At 39.9% G+C, this 27,084-nt stretch overlaps 1 protein-coding gene and 2 long non-coding RNA genes across 5 annotated transcripts in view; all 3 read right to left on the bottom strand.

The window, feature by feature from the left end:
- The window catches only part of acap2a (ArfGAP with coiled-coil, ankyrin repeat and PH domains 2a), a 20,300-nt gene extending 11,763 nt beyond the window's left edge, over positions 1 to 8,537 (bottom strand). Inside the window, exons 1-4 of the mRNA XM_053630028.1 lie at positions 8,002 to 8,537; positions 5,029 to 5,086; positions 3,684 to 3,803; positions 3,380 to 3,433 (exon numbers count right to left, since the gene is read on the bottom strand). Of these exons, the coding sequence (XP_053486003.1) occupies positions 3,380 to 3,433; positions 3,684 to 3,803; positions 5,029 to 5,086; positions 8,002 to 8,054 (285 nt within the window). The 5' untranslated portion in view covers positions 8,055 to 8,537. The remainder of the gene's footprint in view (positions 1 to 3,379; positions 3,434 to 3,683; positions 3,804 to 5,028; positions 5,087 to 8,001) is intronic.
- A 158-nt stretch (positions 8,538 to 8,695) lies between these two features.
- Positions 8,696 to 16,252, bottom strand: LOC128610614 (uncharacterized). The gene is made up of 4 exons (XR_008386388.1): positions 16,142 to 16,252; positions 15,764 to 16,033; positions 13,060 to 15,294; positions 8,696 to 12,518 (listed from the first exon to the last, which is right to left on the bottom strand). It is a non-coding gene; the product is annotated as an uncharacterized LOC128610614 (long non-coding RNA).
- A 13-nt stretch (positions 16,253 to 16,265) lies between these two features.
- Positions 16,266 to 25,278, bottom strand: LOC128610613 (uncharacterized). 3 transcript variants are annotated; one of them, XR_008386386.1, is made up of 4 exons: positions 25,185 to 25,278; positions 24,385 to 24,510; positions 19,625 to 24,183; positions 16,266 to 16,441 (listed from the first exon to the last, which is right to left on the bottom strand). It is a non-coding gene; the product is annotated as an uncharacterized LOC128610613 (long non-coding RNA). The 3 variants fall into 3 exon arrangements; XR_008386385.1 differs by having other exon boundaries at positions 24,385 to 24,472; XR_008386387.1 differs by lacking the exon at positions 16,266 to 16,441 and adding an exon at positions 18,195 to 18,567 and having other exon boundaries at positions 24,385 to 24,472.
- Positions 25,279 to 27,084: the final 1,806 nt, after the last annotated feature.

Genomic DNA, 27,084 nt, shown 5'->3' with positions numbered 1-27,084 from the left:
TGTTATGATCGATGTTGAGATTCTTCATGTTCATTTTCAGAGTGTCCTTGAAGCGTTTCTTCTGTCCACTGCGAGATCGTAATCCAGCTACAAGTTCGCCCTATAGGATGCGTTTGGGAAGGTGCGTATCCGACATTCTGCTAACATGACCGGCCCAGCGCAGTTGAATTTGTTTCAGCATTGCGAAGATGCTGGGTAGTTTTGTTTGCTCCAGAACTTCAGTGTCTGGGATTCTGTCCTGCCATTTGATGGCGAGTATATGTCGAAGGCAATTGAGGTGGAAGTGATTCAATTTCTTGGCGTGCCGTTGGTAGACAGTCCAAGTTTCGGAGCCATAGAGCATGGAGGATAAAACGATGGCCTTGTACATACAGAGCTTCACAGAGAGGTTAACTCCACGTGGATTCCAAACTGATGACCTTAGACGTCCGAAAGCGCAGCTGGCTTTTGAAATCCGGAAGATCACTTCATCATCAATTAGCACATGCCGAGAAACGGTGCTTCCGAGATAGGTGAACTTGTCAACGGCAGATAGAAGTCGGTTGTTAACCCGCAACACAGGTTCTTTGTAGGGCGCGCCTGGAGCAGGTTGATGCTTCACAACTGTTTTGTCGGTGCTGATGGTCAGTCCGAAGTTGTCGCAGGTGGTGGAGAACAAGTCCAGGCTTCTTTGCATGTCCATCGCGGTGGTGGCATTGAGGGCACAGACGTCAGCAAACAGCAGTTCACGCACATGCTGAAAGGAAACCTTGGTCACCGCTTGAAGCCTTCGCAGATTGAACAGTTTACCGTCAGTGCGGTATTGAAGTTCAATGCCAGGGTCCTCGTCCCTGTATGCATCCCACAACATGGCGGAGAACATGAGACTAAAGAGTGTTAGAGCACATCCTTGAATACATCCTTGTTTGATTCCGGTGGTGACTGAAAAGGGGTCTGATGTGACGCCATTGTCGATGACGCGGGCAAACATGATGTTGTGAAATCTTCGGATGATGCGAATAAATTTGTCCGGGCAGCCATGTTTTCACATAATTGTCCACAGACCTTCTCTGTTCAAAGTGTCTTAAGCCTTCGTGAGATCGATAAATGCAGTATATAAACTGACGTTTTGCTCCTGACATTTTTCTTCCAATTGGAGAACAGCGAAGATCATGTCCACGGTGCTCCGCTCTTTGCGGAAGCCGCATTGTGTTTGCAGCAGAAGACCTGATTCCAAATGGGTGGTAAGATGGTTAAGAAGAATCCTTGCTAAAATTTTACCGGCGATAATCAGAAGTGAGATTCCTCTGTTATTGTCACAAATTTGACGATTTCCTTTCTTCTTGTATAAGTGGATGATAGTTGCGTCATTAAAATCCTGAGGAATCCGTCCTTGCATCCAGATTTCTTGAAACAAGAGAGTCAATTGTTGGAGAAGTTGAGCACCGTCACTTTTGTATATCTCTGCAGGAATCGCATAGGAGCCTGGCGCCTTTCCATTTGATAGCTGGTTGAGTGCTTTTTGAGTTTCTTCCATGGAAGGGAGGAGATCCAAGGAATTGTTCATGTCCACCTGTGGCAGCCTGTCCAATGCATCCACAGTGATAACCGATGGTTGGTTGAGCACATGTTGGAACTGTTCGACCCACCGATGTAGTATTTGTGACTTTTCTGGGATGAGAGTTGACCGGTCAGCACTGAGAAGGGGTGATGTGCCTATAGGTTGAGGTCCATAAAGGGTTTTGACGGCATCGAAAAATTTCTTTGTTTCTCCACGATCGGCGAAGCCTTGGATTTCTTCTGCTTTCTCCAGTAGCCAGGAATTCTCCATCTGTTGCAATTTACATTGCACTTCACGGTGAATATCATGGAAAGCGTTCTTCCATGCAGTTGATTTGTCCAATTGAAAGGCTTTGTAGAGCTGGTGTTTCCTGTCAAGTAGTTTGGCAATATCCTCATTATTTTCGTCAAACTATTCCTGGTGCACACGTTTCTTTGTTCCGAGAGCGTCGGTAGCAGTTGAATAGAGTGTCACGAAGAGTCGACCACTGTTCATTAATGTTGCCATTTTGGGCTGGCATAGCATTTATGTGTTCAGTTTGTTCTCGAAAAGTGATAGAAAGTTGTCATCATTCAATTTGTTGATGTTCAAGAGCTTGAACACCTTTTTCCCTTGTGGGTGTCTTGGCACCTTGACCTGAAGATTCATTTTTGAGATCAAAAGTCGATGGTCCGTCCCACATTCAGCTCCGCTCATTGCCTTTGTTACGCGAACGTCCCGTCTGTCGCTGCGTCTGATGATAATGTAATCCAGGAGGTGCCAGTGGTGGGACCTTGGAGTTCTTTAGCCACCAACGCAGTTCCCCTGGCGGGTCTGCTGCTTCTTGTGTCATCTAAAAGAGAACGGATATTCCAAGCCCCAATCATGATCAGAACTGCTTTTTTTGTATATATGCTTTTGTATTGTTTTTCGACCACAGGACTACATCCCCAACAACCGCGGTGAGCTGAAGGGTGGTGAAGCAGACAATGTTTGGGGCACCTTTTCTAGCCCCTTCCTCAGGCATGGAGGTGAGCAGTGTGATCCTAAAGAGGGCTGCTCAGACGATCAGGATGCTACCGAACTCCGCTGCTGCTTTGGGTCCAGTGAAGAGCGACCAATGTCCTGAGCCGCCTGCGTGGAGGTCCGCGACTACGGCTGCCAGTGTGTCCACACCTACCGCTTTGCCGCTCGCCAATTGCCGCGGGACTTTATCATTACGACACAAAAATGGAACTCGACTTGCGCGTGAATTGGATTAAAGTGAGGAAGACTTGCGCAGCATCAGCCTCACATTCACTTCCTGGTGACCGCCATAATCCAGTGGCACGACAGAGTCAAGACGACTGAAAATGGCTCCGGGCGCAGTGGTTGACCAGGATTTCCTTTGTAAAGCATCCTGCTCTACACGTACCATGAACACATCTCTGTACTGCCTGAGAGATCATTGGGTCAATAGTGACCTCATCCGCTCCTCCAGCTAAAACAGACAGTACATGCTGGGACAGGTATATCCAAGAAAGAATCACCATGAGCCGAGGCCCACCAGCTACCCTCACCTGATTTAGCCCGCCTGTCAAGCGGTTTACCGGGGTGTGTCCTCTACGCATGTCACAGCTACTAGGAGCCACAGGTGAGAGCTGAGTACATGTGTACAGGCCAGTAAAAACAAGAGAACTCACACTGGATCCGACAGTCCCGTTAAGACTGGTGAGTCCTCAGACATGCACCCCATACACCCCCACACACACATCGATACCACACACACATCGATACTACACACGACGATAACACACACAACGATAACACACACATCGATAACACACACACAAGGAAAGGTAATGAAGAAAACACACTCACTGTGTGGTAGTTATTCATCTCCTGCAGCGTCTCAGCAAAAGCAGCTAAACTGGACTGAAACGGAGACAATATTAATGGTGCTGTGCACAGACTGTAAATAAATCAGTGTTAATGTGGCGGCTGTGGAAGATAAAGTTCAGTCATTTATACTGATTGTGTTTTATTCCTCTGACTCGTCCACCGCTACACGATGCTGATGAACTTCTAGCATGTTAGTACACAGAGGGCACACGTCTTCACTAGGAATGAGACACCAGGGGGTGCTCTGTGTGTGTGTGTGTGTGTGTTGTACCGTGGTTCTTACCCCGATGACGTCGTCTCTGCTGGACTGGAGCGCTAAATCTCGGATCCCGCTAATGAACTGTCTGTTGGCGTGACTGTAAACTCGACCGGCGTCTATCATCCCGATACTCAGCTTAACTAACTGTCACACACACACACACACAATATCAAACACAACAGAACTACTGAAAAATACTACATAACTACAGATCTCATGTGCACACTTTATGACTTCATGACTATGAGTCCAGTGTTATTAATTCATATGTAAAATGTTTAACTGTAGTGGTATCACGTTCACAGGAAGAGTTGAGTCATAACTGACTGAGCTGCTATTCACTATCTAGCTGGAATTATCCATCATTTTAATCAAAGTAATGTAAGTATAAGGAGCTAATGTAATGTATTAACTGAAAATATAAACAGTAGTCAACATTTACACTCAACACTATTTTCTAAGGAAAATATCGCTGCTCTCCATGATGTTCCTCTAACTCTGATACCTGCAGTAGGATACACATCTGAATGGAGAAGAAAGGAGAGACTGGCTAAACCTTAACACGGTACTGCTAATGGTCTCTCAGGTCATACAGTCAATAAATTATTATGAAATGGGGCGAGTGTTCCCCGCCTTGGTTTATACCGTCACATCTTTCACATCATTAACCACGCCCTTTTATTTATCACCAAGTAACTCCTATAAAACGCATTTATCATAATGAACAACACTATTCCGGGGAATAACTTGTGAAGATGTAACTTAATATAAAAGTTTACCCTGTCCTTTTCAGTAAGGTATGGACATGGGAGTGCGCGGGGTTAAAAACTGTACTGCAGCCAGCCAGTAGAGGGCCTCAAAGATACTTCTGGATACTTTCTCTTCTGAATCCATGTTACGACGTCCACCTTTATATACAGTCACGGGTCTAGATGCTGTTGAAAAACCCGGACGCTTCTACTCATGAAAACTCCGGTGACCTCGGAGGTGTGAACTCCACACACGTGATTTTAATCATCTGACCATGGAGCTCAGAAAATCCATGTAAGCAGCTGCGTAACCAGACTCTGAATAGCAGGAACTTTCCCCACGTAAATACTGAAGCAAGTTTTGGTCTTAAGTCATTGACTCTGGAAAACTCCTCAGTTCATCATCGTTATATTGATATCAAAGGTGAGAAGCTACACAAATTGTGTTTATATCTAAGTGAAGGAGCTAGTGTTAACACACAGTGAAGTGAAATCCTGAAAGAGAAGCTGCTGAGGTTTAATTAAGATTAAAATGCTCAGTAATGAGAACTGATACAGAAAAAACAAACAGCTTTAACAGGTAAACAATTAAAAATATATCATTTAACATCAACACTCACCTTGTCCAGTTTGGACTCCAGTTCGCCGACATCCCCCTCAACGTCTTCTACAGCAGCCCTGCACATCATCATCATTAAAGCATCACCATCATCATATTCATCACCACCATCATCATATTCATCATCATCATCATCATCATATTCATCATCACCTTCACCTTCATCATATTCATCACCATCATCATATTCATCATCATCATATTCATCATCACCTTCATCATCATCATCATCATCATCACCATATTCATCATCATCATCATCATATTCATCATCATCACCATCTTCATCATCATCATCATATTCATCACCATCATTACATCTACACCATCATCATCATCATATTCATCATCACCTTCATCATCATCACCATATTCATCATCATCATCACCTTCATCATATTCATCATCATCATCACCTTCACCATCATCATATTCATCATCACCTTCATCATCATCATATTCATCATCACCTTCACCATCATCACCACCATCATATTCATCACCTTCATCATATTCATCACCATCATTACATCTACACCATCATCATCATCATATTCATCATCACCTTCATCATCATCACCATATTCATCATCATCATCACCTTCATCATATTCATCATCATCATATTCATCATCACCTTCACCATCATTATATTCATCATCATCATCATCATCACCATATTCATCACCTTCACCATCATCACCACCATCATCATATTCATCACCATCATTACATCTACATCATCATCATCATATTCATCATCACCTTCATCATCATCACCATATTCATCATCACCATCATCATATTCATCATCACCTTCATCATCATCATCACCACCATCATCATATTCACCACCACCATCATCACCTTCACCATCATCATATTCATCATCATCACCATCATCATATTCATCACCATCATCATCATCTTCATCATCACATCACCATATTCATCATCACCACCATCATCATCACCTTCATCATCATCATCATCATCATCACCATATTCATCATCATCATATTCATCATCATCACCATCTTCATCATCATCATCATATTCATCACCATCATTACATCTACACCATCATCATCATCATATTCATCATCACCTTCATCATCATCACCATATTCATCATCATCATCACCTTCATCATATTCATCATCATCATCACCTTCACCATCATCATATTCATCATCACCTTCATCATCATCATATTCATCATCACCTTCACCATCATCACCACCATCATATTCATCACCTTCATCATATTCATCACCATCATTACATCTACACCATCATCATCATCATATTCATCATCACCTTCATCATCATCACCATATTCATCATCATCATCACCTTCATCATATTCATCATCATCATATTCATCATCACCTTCACCATCATTATATTCATCATCATCATCATCATCATCACCATATTCATCACCTTCACCATCATCACCACCATCATCATATTCATCACCATCATTACATCTACATCATCATCATCATATTCATCATCACCTTCATCATCATCACCATATTCATCATCACCATCATCATATTCATCATCACCTTCATCATCATCATCACCACCATCATCATATTCACCACCACCATCATCACCTTCACCATCATCATATTCATCATCATCACCATCATCATATTCATCACCATCATCATCATCATCATCTTCATCATCACATCACCATATTCATCATCACCACCATCATCATCACCTTCATCATCATCATATTCATCACCTTCATCATCACCTTCATCACCATCATCATCATATTCATCATCACCTTCATCACCTTCATCATATTCATCACCTTCATCATCACCTTCATCATCATCACCATCATCCTAAACTTCATCACCACCATCATCATCACCACCACGAGCATCACCATCAACATCATCAACATCATCACAATCCTCCTCCTCTTCCTCATCATTGAAGTGTTTCAGTAATCTAATTACATTATATTACTGTTACATTAAAATTTTAAGAAAATAATGCTCAACATCCAACCAATCAGAAATGAGGATTTTCCATAGCCAAGACATAACAGTAAATAAACCTATTTTATGATATTAATCAGCTGGTTTTACCTCATCCTTCAGCTGCACTTAAAAATACTTAATAACACAGGATTTTAAAAAATAAACAAAAACAGTATAGTAAATTGAGACACAAAGATCACCAATGACAGTTTCTTTTCTGTCTTTCTGTCTATACTCCATACATAAATACATCAGTGTATACAGCACACACTGCAACACTCTCTCAGACTGATGTATGCTCATAAAAGCAACAAAACAAGGAAATAAAATTATAAAAGTAATAGCACATTTGGTCTGTGTTTAACTTTTCCCCTTTCAGTATCTGCTGATGTTCTAAGAGTCTTCTCATTTCTAATTCACTTACTAAACATCAGCACCTTCCTGTTTTCTTCCACCTGAAGTGCAGAACCATCACAAAATATGAATATTAAGCAACCTGGGCCCCTGTTAACCCACAGCACCATCAGACGCCACCAGACTCCTGCAGGACACCATTAAATCCCATTAGACCTCCATTAAACCGTGTTTGTAATCAATCACAGCTCACCTGTTAAACCATTACAGAAAAAATACAACACAACAACTAACTACCACAGACCATATATCATTTTTTTTAACAATAAGGGAATACATTAAATAAATAAATAAATAAATCATATTTACACATGATGCAAGGCAACAAAGGCCATTTATTCACTCCATGACAAAATAATCCTCTGAATTATGACTAAGATTCAGAAACACACACATCACTGCAGGAAAGAGGAGTCAGATATATATTATTATATATGATTATATTATATTGTGCAGAGTTATATTATATGATATATTATTAGATGACAGTATAAATAAGAGAAGGGTGAGAATAAGCCGCAGTGTGCGCGCGGACAGTCATTTACACCTACCGGAAACGGGGCGAGTCTTTCAGACACTCCTCAAAATCCACCTTCATTATCATTATTATTTATTATTTACTACTACTAAATTATTTTATTATTATTTATTATTATTGCTGGATGGCTGCAGGAGGAGAGAGATGGGACAAGCAGCGGATTGTGATGCAGAGACCACAGAATAATAATAAGAGCAGAGATCCGGGGCTGTGACGTCACGCCAATACCGGACGTGAGCTCGTCCATTCATTTCAGTCAAACCGATTTATTTTTCCACTTATTCGATTCTTGTTATTTATTACCTGTTTGACTTTAACATGGGTTAAATTATAATCTTTAAAAATCTCAAATGTCTGTGTTTTAAACGTTTTAACTTGTATTTTCCGTTCGCTGATTGTAGTTCAGTCACGATGTAAAAACTACATATCCCATAAACACCTTCAGTGGCTAGTATTACTGTAGCAGCAGTGTTTATTGTGATTTTACAAACATAAAACCAAAATTAGTTTGAATTCCAAAAAACTTATGTTTATCTTTAGCTATATACAGAATGCCCAAATAACTTACCTCAGGTTTCACTTTACACTATTAGCTGTTACCTCAGATTAGCACAGCTCAAATATTAGTCCTCTCAGATTTCCCTTACCTCAGACAATTAGCTGTTTCCTTATTTTATTAATAACCTCAGATTTAAGAAAAAGCTGCATTTTATCCACAGCAGTGTTTTTTTATTGAACAACTTGTATATATAAAACAATATTTTTTAAATTTAGGAAAAGTGCATAAATTAGAAAACTGAAATAAACATTATCACTGACTAATTTGCAAACAAAAACCCATAAAGTAAGGCACAGGAACACTGATCATTACTCCACCCCAAACAAACACACACGGGTATAAATACACAAACTAATCAAGGGGCAAACTGACACATTAGGGAGACAAAACATGACTCAATACAAAAAACGTAAACAAACAGACAAAACAGAAGTTTACACCGTAGCACTGCGAGCTGTTGTGTGTGTTGAGAGCCTCAGCATGCAGTGCTCAGGGGAAATACGGGACAAACATTTATTTACAGTCACAGTACACACACAATAAGGCAGCTAGGTCATAAGGTGTTGCTGGTGAAACCTGCGATAGCTATATTTAGCTATTTCACATCAGATGTAAATATCAGATGTAATACCAGATGTAAATATCAGGAAATTCTGACCCATCATCTCATTCATCTTTTGATCTCAAACCCAAAAGTCTTCAGTGTATAGTGAAAAAAGTGAATGGTTTTTGCTGTTCCAATCATTTCAGAAGGGATTGTATATAGAACTGAACTGGACACTTTTTCCCACCTGTGTGACTGAGTTAGTCTTTGCAGGTGTATGACTGCAATATACTACCTATAATGACTGACAGTTAGTCTTTGCAGATGTGTGACTGTCCTATACGACCTGGAATGACTGACAGTTGGTGTTTTGAACTATCTGATATTTTAAGTGATCCCCTGAAAGACCTTCCCCCATCTCTCATCTCAGCTCGAACATCCAGAAGGAAACATGGAAAATGTTTTGAGATTGTTCATGTGAAATCAAACTTATCACTTTGTGATTAACTTAGCTACATTAGACACATATGAGGGATGCCTCTGAAAATTTCATCAGAAAATAGTAAAAAAAAATATATATATATATATAAAACAAAGGCAAATGTTTTGACTGAAAAAGAAAAAAAATCCTCTTTAAAAAAGTGCTTTTTAAGAAAAGAACAAAAAATTATTATTATTATTTTTTACAAAGTTGATCTCCACTTGGCCACACATTCAGTGAAATGCTACCAATTTTTTGATTGTTAACCTCACGGTTCATTGTTAACAGTGTAAAAGCTAACTGGAAGCCATGTTTTTTTAAGTAATTAAGCCATCAGCAAAAATCCATGTACAGATTAGCACATAGATGCACAGTACCATATTTCAGCTCGATCAGACTTACAGTTCCTGAAAAACGGTTATCTGATCTTAGCTCCGCCCCTTTCTATAAATATGCCCAAAGTAGTGGGAGGGGATAGCAGGAGGGGGTACTATCTATTGACCAAATTTCATGTCTCTATGACTTATGATTTGGACCACAGGATTTGTTCTATGGCAAAAGTAAGATGAAGAAATCCTAAGACGAAGTCCTACCAATTATAATAGTGTCGTTAATAATTGGGGCCAAAAGCAGCTGCTTCAATCAGCCAGCTGTGTTCCAATAAGAACAGTGACTAAAGTGACATCTGTGTTTAGATCAGTGGTTAAAAAAAACAAACAAACAAACAAACAAAAAAAAAACAGTAGTGTGCTGCTTGAGCATTTGTGCTAAATGGGGGGGGGGGGGGGTGCGGACTCAGAGCTTTTTTATTACCTGTATGGCTGTTTTACGGACAACTATATAACAAAATTTTATTTTAAAGCTTTGTAAATGTTATATTCCCTTCTCTCCCTTCTTTCAATTCGATAGCTCTTCACTTCTGGCAAAACCCATCCTGTACGAATAGTCTTGTGTTCACAAAATAAAATGCTCTCTAGAACATATTTGTCCCGCCCCCAGGGGTGTGTGTTGCTGTACAGTAGCAGCTCATTAGAAGTAAACATTGACTGCGTTTACATGGACAGCAGTAATATAATTATTGACCTTACTCTGATTAAGATAATAATGTGATTAAGGTGTTTACATGAGTCACTTTTAGAATACTCCTGTCATGTTCCCGTTTTACATGTTATAGAAAATAATTAGATTAACAGCCCGCATCATTACGTCACCGCGCCACGCCGTCTGACGTCCGTCCAGAATTTCACGTATTTACATACAGTCCATCTTCGTTATGGTACTGTATACAGTTTTGGGTGTTTTTATAAAAAAAATTTACGGACACTTTAAGTGCAGTTAATTATTTGTCATGCTGTACGTGCAAATAGACAACTGCTTGAAGCCATGGGCTGCGTCCCAAACCGTGTACTGACCGTCTATATAGTAGCCGAGATACATGTATTTTTCCCCACTACAGGCCTATAGTAGGCAAGATTGCGGTTTGGGACACAGCCGAACTCTCTTGTTCGCCGTTAAACGGTTGAGCACTGTGTGTGATCGTATCCTGTCACAAAATGCGGTGAAAACTCTCACACGACGTTCATAATGTGATTAAGGTGTTTACATGTTTGTAATACACGTCCATAATGCGACTAAAACAGGAATACTCCACGTCTTAATTCGATTTGTGTTTACTTCGAGTATGACCTTAATCAGATTAAGGTAATTAAAAATTGCTGTTTACATGGTAGTTTCTTAATCACAGTGTTCTCTTAATTGGGTTAATAGCGGATTATTTTTGTCCATGTAAATGCACTGATTGTTGTGTTTTTGGCTGTGGAGCTTACGTTTACAGTTATGGCATTTGTCACATGCTCTTCTACAGAGCAACATTTAGAGTGTGTTCTCCAAGATTATTCCCTTTTCAACCATTTTCCTGTTTAAAAATAAATGTCTCACCATAAGAGTTAAAACATGGTTCTAGATCCAAAACAGAACAGCTGTTATTCACCGTCAGTAAGGATGTCGGTGCAGGGTCTGATCAGATGTCTGATCAAATGTAACAAAATAAAACCCCACAGACTGGCCTCCTGAAGAGACGTAGAAATCCATGTTCTGGTCAGATTAATTGTCCTTCACCATGTTCTCCACAAGTGGGCGAGTCCGTTGGTGGCTACATCAAGAAAATGCTACAGACCTGAAAACTTGACCCCTACAGTGATAGTGTCTCTGTGATGCTGTGGGGGCATTTATTTATGTTGTTGGCATGGTTGGTCTCCATCTATCACTTTACAGCAAAGCATCACTGCAGTTCTTCTGACTGTATATCCCATCATTAAACATAGCACCTGAGAATAATAACTGTCAGTACAGAGAGATACACGTGACCTAAATGCCTTATGAACAGGTTCTGTTCTTAGGCTTCCACATCCACTATCACACTGCTGAGGAACCAGGAGTGAAGCAGATCCTAGAGAAGGACATACCATATTCCATGATTTTGAAGACCTGAGTTGGACCATGATGTGGTGCTCAGTGAAATTATCTCCAAATGAGAGTCATATATGACAGGAGCAGCCTACGGAATGATCTGATGAAGATATGTAATAGATAAAGGGATTTAAAAAGAGCTGCAGTAGTCAGGTCTTGAACTGATAACCTGTATGAGGACTTGAGCAGATTCTGTAGTCAGGTCATGTTCTTTTAGTGTTGTGAAGCACAAAGGGATGGAGAAATCTCCAGATCCAGATTCAAGTCATTTATTCCTGTGCTGCCATTTGAGTTCATCTTTCTCCTTGCTCCACCATCATGCTGTATGTAGTTATAAGATCTCTTCACTCTGTTCCTCCTGTCTTATGTTTGAGCTCGATTCTCCTCCTGTCTCAACCTCGTTTCCTCCTCTGACAGGTTATTCATTGGTATGGAGCCATTCGAGCGCTGATGTCTCCTTTCTCCACCACTGCACCTCTGTACAAGTAAATATAGATGAAATACACACAGTCATTAAAGTTCACATTATTAACTACTCATCACCAACTTCAAAACCTACACTCAGTAAATTCATCACGTCTCCTCAAAGGCTGATGAATAAAATTAAGATGAACTCAGTTTAAAGTGTTTATTTATAAAGAAAGTGTAGAGGATTTCCTTCTCAGTGTGAGACTGGAGGAATTCACTTTTAAAGAGTCAGAGCAGGGTATGTAATGCTGAGTGTTCAGATAAATATTTTAAACTATGAATAATCTGATGTTTAAAGGGTGAAGTGTTCTCTCTCAGTGATCATGTGACATTACTGAATAAAATGTGGAACTATTCTGACAGTAAAAGTGTCATTTATAGGTCATAATTATATGTCTGTTGTGGAAGTGTCCACGCAGTGACTGAGTGGCGTCTAATCAGGGGGATGTGCTGTGGATTTTATTCTGTTTACAGCACACAGTCATGTGATCTCTGATGTCACATTCATGTGATCTGTGATGTCACAATCATGCAGGTCTCTGGTACTTACAGACTCCCTTCGTAAGGACGTAATTAGTTTCCACTGGTACAGGATTTTCAGAACCAGTTCAACAACCAGCATCACCACCACTATCAGGAAGATCACCCACCATGGTACAGCACTCTTATCATCTGTCTCCACACACACACACACACACACACACACACACACACGTGAGTGTTCTCCATGTTTGTTACAGGTGTTATTATCAGTAAATCATGATAAGACTATACTGAAGGTTAAATAACAGAACTGTACTGTCATCATTTCGACGTCTTGAGCCCTTTAATCACTTCCTGTCATTTGATGTCATGCTAAATTGCACTACAGAGGATGTCGGGGAAATTAAACGTCATCATGCCAAACAGGAAAAAAAACTTTGCAGATAAACTCAGGGCTCTACAGTGTGACCATTTCACTTGCATTTGCAATTGAAAAGTACTTTGTGTGACTGTGAATAAATATTTGTTCGAGTCACCTGTTCGGAATTGTATAATACAATGGGAATAAACGCTACAGCAAGTCCAAAATGCATCTACCCCACGCAACAGTTACTTTCACACTGCTTTTCATCTCCTCAGTCAACCGAAAAAGTGTGGAAATACTGCGGAGAAGTCATTATGATGACAAGAGTAACTCTGTACATCATCTGCTTCTCTCAACATCCCAATCTCACAAACTGCCATCTTTTATTGATCCTGCAAAATGACCTGAACCTGAACCTGCACCTGCTCGTGTAGACATAGCGGCTTCGCGCGGAGTAAATGATAATAATGCTAACGCTACAAGGTGGGTTTAATTCAATCTTCTTTATTAAATAATTCCTCACCAATCATAATCAAGAGTAGAACTGTTCAGTCTGTAAACATACAGTACACTGCTGCTCTCCTTCACTAATTCTAATTCACTTCATTTAAACTCACGGTTGCCAGATATCACTAGAAAAGTCAGCTCCAGTTTCCATGTTTTGATTTAATCCACAAAACAAAATATTATCAACAGACATGGCAACACTGTACTGGGGGAACCGATCTAAAACTGATAAACAAAAACATAAAACTACTAAAATGTAAAGACAGAAAATGTGCTTAGTTATAAATAACTCATTTAATATAAAAATAGATATTATAATAACTTCATAAAATGTAAATAAAATGAGAAATTAAATGATGTTTAATTACTATGGATTGCATTTAATATCAATTTGACATTAATCTTAGTAACCTATTTCCTTAGAATTAACCAACAGTATTTCTCATTGCTATTATTTTAATTCAATTAACAGTGACCATGAGCAGAGAGCTTACATTTAACTGTTTATGACAGACCTCCTGATTTAAGCTTAAACAAAAAAAGATTGGTATCTGGATCGGTTTCGGTCGTAAAAATCCTGGCACATTAACATTAGCATCTCTAAAAAAAAATTTAAAAATAAAAATAAAAAAACAGCCAAAAAAAATCCCTAAACTTCAACTGTGCTCCTAAATTTTTGTAATTAGGAGCACAATTGCTCCAAAAGAAATTGTCTTGCATCTCTCCTCCTGGGAACACTGTTAAAGATTTGTACATTAGCAGGAATGTAGCACATGGAGGTGAAAGCAGCGGTCTGTTTATTTAAATGTGAAAGTGCAGTAAAAATATGTTGTCCCTAAAATCAATGAATAATCGTGATAAATAATCGAGATCTCAATATTGATCAAAATTATTGGGATTATCATTTTGGCCATAATTGTGCAGCCCTACTTCAGTGTACACTGTTTTTTCTTTAATCGTGTTTAAATAGGTTTTTAAATATTTTCATTTATATTTGAAAATAATTTATTTGTGAATCTGGAATGATTTATAATAATATTTTCTATTCTCTGATTCTTAGATTCTCTTCCCGACCCTGTCAGGAAGCCTCACCCCCTTCTCCACATCCTCCCACCCCCAGGGGGCGCTCTCACTTTCTGTCACGGTAAATAGAGAAGGTTTAAATCCATTCATGTGAAATAAAATCAGACTTCACAGCTTCCTGCTCAGGTATAATAACATAAACCTAATAAATGTACTGCGACATGGAAAGCAGACAAAGATATAATGGGGAAACGGATTCTTATTAACAGGAACTAATTGTATAAAGAACAGAGCCTGAACGTGTCAGACTGTGACATGGTGACAGTGGAAGGTATAAAATGCTGGAGATTTGATCATCACAGAAGGCTCCTGAGGAAACTCCATCAGCCCGTGTAGTGAGTGTCTCGTCTATGTGAGAAAAATACAGTGAGAATTCAGAGAGCTACATGATGAATTAGAATTATCAAATTTCACATTTCCCTCCAAATATCTGAATAAAAAATCAGATTAGATGTGTGATAGACATGATAATCACACAGCATGAGGCCAGTTCACAGTTCAGTACACTGCAGATGAAGTCAAACACCAGACAATGAGAGAAGCCCAGAAGGATCTTTATATTTCTATAAATCACTTACATTCATATAGATTTATATTTATATGTTAAAGTTTGGAATAACTAGTAGTCTAAATGGGCATGTGACCTTATTTAATTAAAGCCATTATCAGATGCCCAAATCAGACTGCAGTTATCAGACCATCACAAACATAAATCTGTACTCAATGTTTCCCATAATTCAGTTTATTCTGATAAATGTTGAATTTTACACACACACACACACACACACACACACTGACACACACACTGAATACGTACCTCTCACTGATACTGGGTACATATGAAGATCTTCATAATTCTCCGTGTATCGGACGATGTAAACACCACCATCAGTGGACTTTACTCCTCTCAGTGTAAGAACTGTGTTAGAGAGTGATGTTCTCGGTCTGTATTCTTCTGTACAGTGTAGGGAGCTTTTATCCACTCTGCAGATCTCTTTACCCTTGTAGATCACCTTCACTCCCTCTGACACGTGCAAATCCAGCTTCAGATCTTCACCAGTGTTTATCTGATCTGATGATGTCAACGCTGAGGAGAAAAAACACTGAAGATCTTAACTGGATGTAAATGTGATATAACACATTAAACCTAAATCAGTAAGAGTTTATAAGTTATAGAGCAGGTAAAGACACTTACGCTCGATACTGAGACGCACATCAGCAACGCCTCTGTCACCACACCAACACGTGTACGTGTTTCTCTTACTGTCATCAGCTGCAGTGATGGTGAGGTTGAGATTTCCCTTCAGGTACCTATCATGGGAAATATTAAATCCCTCCTTTAATGACCTGCAGGATGTCTGATCACACTCAGCCACTACATCATCTCTGTTACTGATGAGAGTCCATTTGGCCAAACCAGAACATTCATATTTACAGGGCAGATCAGCAGTCTGATTAAACTTCACCCATACAGTAGTGAGAGCTGATACAGATACTGAAAGAGAGAAGCAGATAAACAGAATAAAATATAAATCTATACATGCACATATGATTAAATTAAAATCATGTTTATCATACACATTTCAGTATAAAGCCTTCCTATAGAACCCTTTGTGTTTATAAAGAAAAAAAAGATGCACATGTGACCTGGTTACTAGAAGACCATAAGAGACCAGAACCTGTCGTAAGAGAACTACAGATTCTTTCAGGAATCAGACAGATGTTAGCTAAAATGTTCTCCACTTATTATTATGGATTAGCACTAAAAGACAGCGAGTGCTGTTCAGATAAACGAACACTTTCAAACAGGGTAACTCTAGAAGATCCTCACGGCTCTCCGTCCTGTCAGTGACTAAATGATGATAAGTGGTGATGGAGCCTGCAGTGACTGGACACATACACACATCTCATACACACTCCCAGTGTTTATACCAGACACAACACAAAGGGGCGGCTGTGAATCAGGTGGTAGAGTGGGTTGTCCACTAATCGTAGGATCCTGGCCCATGTCCTTGGCCAAGACACTGAACCCCAAGTTACTCCTGATGGCAAGTTAGCGCCTTGCATGGCAGCTCTGCTACCATTGGTATGTGAGTGTGTGTGTGTGAATGGGTGAATGAGACACAGTTGTAAAGCGCTTTGGATAAAAGCGCTATATACGTGTGCCATTTACCATTTACAAAGTCTTACAGCAGGGGCATCACTGGACCCTTTTTACTGGGGCACGAACCCCAAAATATTTTCATCATAAGTCATTGTCCGAGGGTCGCACAGTGGATTAGTGGTTAGCATGTTCACCTCACACCTCCAGGGTCAGGGTTTGAGTCCCGCCGGGGCCCTGTGTGTGCAGAGTTTGCATGTTCTCCCCGTGCTGAGGGGAGTTTCCTCCAGGTACTCCGGTTTCCTCCCCGAGTCCAAAGACATGCATGGTAGGCTGATTGGCGTGTCTAAAGTGTCCGTAGTGTTTGAATGGGTGTGTGAGTGTGTATGTGAGTGTGCCCTGTGATGGACTGGCACCCTGTCCAGGGAGTACCCCGCCTTGTGCCCCATGCTCCCTGGGATAGGCTCCAGGTTCCCCGCAACCCTGAAGAAGGAGTAAGCGGTATAGAAGATGGATGGATCATTGTCTGATGAGGTAATTACAGTAGATACAGTGCTGTGAAAAAGTATTTACCCCATCCAGATTTCCTCTGTGTTTGTGTATTTCATACTAAATAGTTTCAGAAATTAGAACTAAATTTAAGATAAAACAAAGGCAGCCTGAGTAAACACAAAATACAGTTTTTAAATGATAATGTTATTTATTGAAGCAAAAGGTTATCCAGTACGAACTGGGCCTGTGTGAAAATGTATTTGCCACCCGTAGTTACTAATTTCCCAAACATATGAAACTGCATTGATAATGGGGTTCAGCTGGACGAGACACAACCAGACCTGATTACTGCAAACCCTGTTCAATCACATCTACACTTACATAGAACTTTCTCATCAGCATGAAGTTGAAAGAAATTGCAGAAATTATGAGGAAGAAGGTGATTGAAATACATCAGTCTGCGAAGGGTTACAAAGCTATTTCAAAGGTTCTGGGATTCCAAAGAACCACAGTGAGTGAACCATTATCTCCAAATGGGAAAAAAATTCAGCACAGTAGTGAACCTTCCCAGAAGTGGCCGACCTTCCAACATTCACAGCAACTACTCATCCAGGAAGTCACAAAAGAGCCAAGGAGAACATCAAAGGACCTACAGGCCTCTCTTGCATCAGTAAAGGTCAGTGTTCATGACTCCACTATCAGAAAGACACTGGGGGAAAACGGCTCCATGGAAGAGTGGTGAGGTGAAAACCACTGCTAACCCGGAAGAACATTAAGGCTCGTCTGAATTTTGCCAAAACACACCTTGATGATCCTCAAACCTTTTGGGAGGATGTTCTGTGGACTGACGAGTCGAAAGTGGAACTGTTTGGAAGACAGGAGTCCCGTTACATCTGGCATAAACCAAACACAGAATTCCACAAAAAGAACATCATACCTACAGTTAAGCATGGTGGAGGAAGTGTGATGGTGTGGGGATGCTCTGCTGCTTCAGGGTCTGCAGCTCTGCTGCTCTCTACCAGAAAATCCTAAAGGAGAATGTCTGGTCTTCAGTCCATAAATTGAAACTCAAGCGTAACTGGATTATGCAGAAAGACAACGATCCAAAGAGTAGGAGTAAATTCTAGTCCTAGAAGTAAGTGAAAGTCTGATCTCCAGTTATCGGAGTTTGTCTGCAGTTATTGCATTTACATTTATTCATTTAGCAGACGCTATGATCCAAAGTGACTTACAAATGAGGAAATACGAGCAAAGCGATATATCAAGCGGAGAACAATACGTGTAGTGCTACTGTACAAGATCTTTTAATTGAGTTCTAGAAAAGCAAAGTGCGCAGAGAAGAGGTGCAAGTGCCAGAGTAGGTGTTTGGTTTTTTTTTTTAAGGATAATGTGGGGTTGGCATCTAAGGGGTTAGTTAGGTGTTCATGGAAGAGGTGGTCTTGAGCTGTTTTTTGAGTATAGTGACAGATCATTCCCAGAGGTGTCAGAGGGAGAGAAGAGCATCACCAGTCAGGTGAGGGGAAGCAGACAGCAGGGACACACGTTGCAGTTCAACCATCTACAATTTCACTGCAGAATTTCATTTCACTACCAAATAAATGTTCTATAGCCTGGACACTACTCTACAATCACAAGATCAACAAATTACCCAGATATGGTAAAAATGTCAAAGCAGCCTTACAGTAATGTTTATTACATAAGTAAATAAATAAACACATACGTATTATTCCCAAAGTCAGAAATGAACACTTTGGTGCTGTTTCTGTAATAAATTCTTCCCGGGGGCATGCCCCGGATCCCTCTAGAAATTTCTACATACTTTTGTTCTTGGCATGCCCAGTGTTCAAACCTCTAGTAACGCCCCTGACATACAGATCTCCTGATGATTCCAACTTCAAGACTTAATGTTTTATGATTACAACATCGAGGAAACTTTCTCACTTTGACCCCCTGAACTCTGGAATTAAATCCTGATGAAATGAAGGTAATGAAATGAATCCTGAAACATGTTTAATAGAGGTTTGGAAGACTGTAAGAGGAACTAGCTGAGTCCAGTGTGAGCAGTGAGACTGAAATCACACTCACCTGTGATGAACATGAAGATGAATAAAAGCAGGACATGGTGAGGAACCCTGCAGGACTCCATGTCTGAGACAAAACACCACCAACAGCACTGCACAGGTGAGAACAGGTGAGGAATTAACCAGGTACCTAATCACAATAACTTCAGTGGGAAAGATTAAGAACAAAGAATGACATGGAGAGTAGAGACATGACTCTGACACACACACACACACACACACACACACACACACACACACACACACACACACAATCCTTGCTTGCACAGTGGATTCTGGTGTAGTGCTGTAGATACCTGCGCTGGCAGAGGCAGGTACAGGGGTACAGGATCCTCACTACATTATTTCCTTCCTCCTCTCACCCTTTTCTGTCTGTGTCTAGATCACCTTTAACACACCCAAGGTCTATATGCATTACATAACATGTTTAATGAGAATAAGATGTTGACTATACATGTTTACCATCATTCAAAAGGTCTCAGCGCATCTGGAAGATGTGGTCTCATTCCCTCAACAGCAGTTCAAATCACTATCAAGATCTGGAGGAAAATATTGCAAGTCTTTAAAGGCATACCCTACTTCCTGTATGTAAATAAGGTACATCTTTCCACAGTCATCAAAGCACGAACAACACCATTTGGTGAACCTTACAGAGCATCTGGGTATTTAGGGGAGAGCTGGGCAAAGATTCAGGGAATCTGTAAACAGATCTCCAGCACAATTAATGTGTAGTTTTTCTCTACCAGGTATGTAAGTGTTGTCTCTCATGTTGTATTATTATGTCTTGAATTTGATTGGTAATGTTGAGTAATGCTGAATGTAATTCTTTCTTCTTATTATTGTTAGTACTATTGGATTTGGATGTGTTCCTACCTGGTTAAATAAATTATTAGACTTGATTATAATCTGAATTATTCTGAAATTATTGTCTCTAGTAGATTACGTTAAGTCCCTGTTACTGTAAATCTGCGACCAGGTTAGTACAGGCTAAAATCCAGGTTTAGGTGGAGCATTGGGGCACACCAACTGAGATTTTAGAGTCCAGCCTAACAACTTGTTAAGCTAAGTGTACTTACAGTGTACCGGCTCGATATGAAATTTCCGTTTAGGACAATATAAAGTTGATCGACCAAGTCTAAATACGGTGAAAGTGTAAACCTCTGGTTTTTGGAATTTTCTTCTAGTTAAGTGTACATAGGAAACTATAGCATGATTATATATAGCTAATTTTACTCAGATATTATTGGTCTATTGCTGTACAATTTAATGGTCATGACCTCTGGCTAGAAATAACTTTACTATAATTAAGTGTTACTATCTAAGGGGACTAAAATTACTTTAAGATAAAAGGGCAAGCGTGGGGCAGCCATCTGAATTGTATTAGTCAATTACCTCTGGCTAATGATCAAGACTGGCGAGTTTGTGACCGTGAGATCCGCTTACACAGCTGGCGCGAGACTCTGAGCGACACGGAATCCGAATGAACGAGCACGAGTATGGAGTAAACTAGAATTAACTAAATGTAAAAGATTAAAAATACATGATCTACAAATAACTAGGAATTAAATACAACATTGAGGTTTTTACAATTGGAGTTAGATTTAATTTAAGAGAGAGTCAAACAGAACTGGAATGAAAATTTAATAATGTAAATGTATTCACATTGTTTTGAAAAGACAGAAACATGCAGGGATCCTTATACCACCTGTTACAACCCGGTCTAGGTCGGGCCGCAACATACAATAAAATAAAGGGTTGGCGAGACAAGGATTGCATTCGCTTTGTTTTTTATGCTCACCTTTTTTATATACATAGTGGTTTAAACGTCAAAAGCCGGCCAAGCCAAAATAATAAATAAAATTTCCCTCTAACTGTACACAAAAAAATTAACAATCCTAAAAGAAAACAAAAGAAAAATACATCTCAGATTCCCTCACTCCCTAGCTAACCCAAAACCAGGAGAAAAAAAGAATCAACATGAATGCGCCAACTTCCTACGAGTACACCCCTCACATTTCTGTAAATATTTGATGATATCTTTTCATGTGACAACACTGAAGAAATGACACTTTGCTACAATGTAAAGTAGTGTGTGTACAGCTTGTGTAACAGTGTAAATTTGCTGTCCCCTCAAAATAACTCAACACACAGACATTAATGTCTAAACCACTAGCAACAAAAGTATATAATATATATATATATATATATATATATATATATATGGGATGCACCGAAATGAAAATTCTTGGCCGAAGCCGATACCGAATATAAAGAAAAACTTGTCCAAAAGCCGAAGGCCGAATACGAGCACGTTTTTTCCGCGTTTTTTCCATTTATTTTGCCATTTTTTTCACCATTGCATAAATTAAATAGTCAAAATGTGCTTTTTACTATTTTGTCTTGCTTTTCAAAGAAAAAAATCAATTACAAAAACTACAATTTCAAAATATTTATTTAACACTGAACATTTTTTTCATTCAGCAGGCACAGGCTACCAACAAGGCACAATATAACTTTAAATAAATAAATGAGTAAAATAAAAATATTGTGATGTGGTCATCTTTGAGCCCTTGAATAGCCGATGTTAGTCCTGTAACTGACTGCTGAAAGAATGGAACACTCTGTAGCCTACAACTAAAAAGAGCATTAAAAAGTACATTGACGAGTGCAGAAAATGGTTCTATTGGGTTCTATAGGGCTGATTATATTGGGGATATATACCGCTCGCGTCCCTGTACACCTCGTCGAGTAGATATAGGATTTTTCTGCCTGCCCTTAAATAAATATGTCTTTATCTGCTTCTGTACTCTACTTCCTTACGTCTCGCGACGTGACAGAAACAAAACAAATGCACACGTCCACAGCTCGTGCATGCGCGCGCCCCCTCATCAAGGTCGTGACATTCGCGCATCTCACTCTGGTTGCTAGGTGAGAGGAATTGCTCATGATAGATGCCATCTTAGCTAACATCCTCCTCTCCCCCAGCACCTCTATGCTGTCCAGAGGGTAGACCAGGACAGAGCTAGCCCTCTTGATCTTCTTTAGCTCCTTATTCCCCTGATTGAGTGTCAGAGAGAGACTGCAGGGGGGAGTTATTGGTGATCCCTGATGAGCGGTATGGGGGAGGGGTGTGAAACCTCCTTGAGTGAGGGATGGTGAGCAGTGGAGAGGTGTGAGCTGTGTAATGATGATATCACAGAAGCTCTGAGGTGTGAGTTGGATGATGCCGATATTCCTGGAGCCCTGCGGAAGGAGTTGGGGGTGCCTAATGGCCCAAGAGGGAAAGGCTGAGTCACTGACAGGTCTGAGGTCTGGTCGGAGTGGGGAGGAGATGGAGCCGATTCAAATCTATTAAAAAACAGATTGAATTCATTTGCCCCGTCACCGGATACAAGTCCCCTCCCATTGTCTTTGTTCTGACCTGAAATTGTTTTCAGTCCCCTCCAGACCTCCCTCATGTTGTTCTGTTGAAGACGCTCCTCCAACTTTTTTCTGTAGCTGTCTTTTCCTTTCCTTATCTCCCCTCTGAGCTGTTTTTGAACCCTCCTCAGCTCATCTTTGTCCCCCAATACGAACAGTCTCTTTTTTTTTTTTTTGTTTTAACAGGGCTTTGAGCTCTGGAGTCACCCAGGGTTTGTTGTTGGAAAAACACCAAACCTTCTTCACAGACAGTGTTCTCCACATAGAAATGAATGTAGTCCATTACACAGTGGGTGAGACTGTCAGTGTCCTGTCCGTGTGAACTACAGAGCATTTCCCAGTCTGTAGATTCAATCCAGTCTCTCAGTGCCTCACTGGTTTCCTCAGGCCATTTTCTCACATACCTTGTGATTGGAGGTTGTTTATTCACCAGAGGTATGTAGACAGACAGCAGATGGATCAGATGGTTGTGATCCGAGCAGCCAAGCGGGGGAGGGGGTGAAGAACTGTATGCATCTTTTGTGTTTGCATACAGCAGATCCAATGTTTTATTGCCCCTAGTGGGGCATTTAACATACTGTGTGAAGGTGGGGAGAGTTGAAGACAGGGAAGCATGATTAAAGTCCCCGGAGATGAGGAGGGACTGTGGGTGCAATGTCTGCAGCTGAGACACAACAGTGTGAAGTAGCTCACATGCCGCAGTAGAGTCAGCCGAGGGGGGCTGTAGACAGTCATCGCGATGACGTGCAAGAACTCCCTCGGCAAGTAATATGGCCGCATGCTAACCGCTAGCAACTCAATATCCTTAATGCACCGTTGCTCTTTAACCCTGATATGTCCAGGGTTACACCATCTCTCATTCACAAACATCGCTATTCCCCCACCCTTCACACGTGTATAAACCCCTCTTACTGTAATCAGCTGCAGTGATGGTGAGGGTGAGATCTCCCTTCAGGTACTGATCATGGGACATTTTAAATCCCTCCATTAATGACCTGCAGGATGTCTGATCACACCAAGCCACTACATCATCTCGGTTACTGATCACATTCCATATAACCAAACCATGACAATTCCATAGACAGGGCAGATCAGCAGTCTGATTAAACTTCACCTGTGCAGTAGTGAGAGCTGATACAGATACTGAAAGAGAGAAGCAGATAAACAGAATAAAATATAAATCTATACATGCATATATGATTAAATTAAAATCATGTTTATCATACACATTTCAGTATAAAGCCTTCCTATAGAACCCTTTGTGTTTATAAAGAAAAAAAGATGCACATGTGACCTGGTTACTAGAAGACCATAAGAGACCAGAACTACTGAAATCACACTCACCTGTGATGAACATGAAGATGAATAAAAGCAGGACATGGTGAGGAACCCTGCAGGACTCCATGTCTGAGGCACAACACCATCATCAGCACTGCACAGGTGAGAACAGGTGAGGAATTAACCAGGTACCTAATCACAATAACTTCAGTGAGAAAGATTAAGAACAAAGAACGACATGGAGAGTATTGACATGACCCTGACTTACACCCCCCCCCCCCCACACACACACACACACACACACACACACACACACCTGGGTGAGGGGATAGTAATTACTAAAATTGATTAACATTTATTTGCAACTAACTACTTCATAAAACTTTGTAATCTCAACAACTGAGAATTACTACTACTGAATAATAATAATAATAATAATAATAATAATAATAATAATAATAATGTTATTTAAAAAGTGCCCTTTGTCACAACAAAACCACAAAGTTAAAGCGGCAGTAAAACCGGAAGTGACGCATGTCTCAGGCTGTTATGTTGTTTAGTCCACTACTACAATCTCACTACATTAAGAATATTTTCTCTAGTAAATACATCACCGTTTCACATTTATTATCAAAACCAATAAAAACAGTAAATACTACTAAAATAAGAAGCCGGTATTTCTATACAGCAATGTACACAACTATTTACTGTCGGTGTTTTTTCTCCACAGCGGACATTTTACACAAACTCTTCACGACGAGTTTATTAAAAGTTCTGTATTAACACATAAACTCATCTCAGTCGTTTAAACCGCGCTGTAATATTTATATAACATTAGTGTATTATAATATCTGTGATGAACTCACCGTGTGAAGGTTAAAAACTCTCTTTACTTCTACTCCACTCGGAGTTCAAACTTCTCCCTCTACATCTAGTTTCGGTTCAGAGCGAGTAACGGGGCGGAGCCAGAATCTCACGCATGCGCACTTCGCTCTCACGTGCTCTGCAGAATAGTGATGTGAAGTCCGGATCATTTTACTGACTCGGATCTTTGAATCTCGTTCAGCAACATGAACGTGTCATTTACGAGTCATTTCGTTAATTTCAGCAGAATATAATTAAAATGTTACATGTTAAATTCCCCAACACGTCTAGTACTTACACAAACGATCACATTTGCAATAAAAAAGAAACTATAGGCTAATGCAAGAAAGGCCGAATTATGATAAACAGAAATGATTAATTAATAGCTTAGCTGGGTCTTCAGGCTATGCAGTCTGTTAGTTCACCTCACCTCCTGATCTGAGTCATTCTGTTCCCTGGAAACAGAAATGATTATTTCAACTCTCGAGTCTTTGGGTTCGAGTCATTCGTTTAAAATTAGCAGTACCATGTCTTCTGCCTATATCGAATGGAAGATCCTCGCTCTCTCAAGCATCACTTCATAGCAACGTCAATTAGTGATGACTGTGCTCAGCTGGATGACGTCACTGCACTTCAGGGATCTGCCGTTATGTTGTTGGGGTTTGTTTAATAACGACATGGTTAATAAAGCAAAATGCACTGATAGTATGTGAAATGTCTGGGTTATTCAACAATGATTTAATAAACAATTCATAGCTTATCACATCTTTTGTGCAGCTTTGCATATCCAAACATGCAAGGATCAATTAATTACAATACTCATTGTAAGCATATTATTATTAATTATATTACACACAAAATTCCATCACATCATCAAAGAACTTTTTGTTTGAGATTGTGGCAGATGTAAAGGAGGAGGGGAATTTATACGTGTATCAGATTTTTCTACAAGTAACACCTGTGTATCTTCACTCCTCGATCCTCTGGAAGCTTCCTCACTCCTCGTTCTTTGCCTCATGCAATTAGAGAATTTAGATGTCCTTCAAGATGGTTGACGTCAATCGATTTCCGGGTCACGGGCTGGAGGACGGAGGAGCGAGGAAACGAGGAAGCATCAATTTGAGTATTGATAAACCCCCTGATACTACCCAGTCAGCCAGCAGCCAGTCAACATAGCAATGAGTCACCAGCCAATCAATTGGATCTTTTTAAAAAAACTATTAAAGAGACAAGAAAAAAATCACCAAAACAGCAAAGGCAACACTAAGAAAAATAAGGAAGGAAAATGCAGCAAAGAAAATTAGGGACAAAAATGTAATGAAAGCTTTTACAAGAGGCCAAATTAAGGCATTAGGCAGACTAAGCACAAAAGAGATTAAATGGAGCAATGACACAATTAAGAAGGCATAAAAAATTTGCTTTGCAGCCGGTCCAACAGGTTACAAGACCCTGACCCTCCACCTGTATCATCATTGGTCCTCATCACTCCTGACCTGTACCATCATTGATCTTCATATATACATATATTCAGTTTAATATTTTTCCTTATATGACAGTATATCATGGTTCTTTATTCCTTATTGAAACACACCTTGTTATGTTTTCATCCTCACCATGGTCCCCTCAGCACTCCTGACCTGCATCATCACTGATGCTCCATCGCATAGTTTTCATCACTTGTTTCTACAGTAGGTCACTAATATACACTAACATATTTAAGTAAATAATACCGAAATAAAATACATGTTTAGTGTGATTACTTCTATAATACAATAGTAGTATATAATAGTTTGGTATTTAGTATGATTCCCCATTTAGCCTAAAATTTATTTTTCAAAATTGCTTGTCTATTTTAAACATGTTTTTAAACCTTGTTTTTTTTTCAGTGTCACTTAGGTCCTC

This window comes from Ictalurus furcatus, chromosome 7 (assembly GCF_023375685.1).
Source record: "Ictalurus furcatus strain D&B chromosome 7, Billie_1.0, whole genome shotgun sequence".
Taxonomy (NCBI): Eukaryota; Metazoa; Chordata; class Actinopteri; order Siluriformes; family Ictaluridae; genus Ictalurus; species Ictalurus furcatus.
The sequence above is the reverse complement of the archived record's forward strand: the minus strand, read 5'-3'. Positions and strand labels throughout refer to the sequence as shown.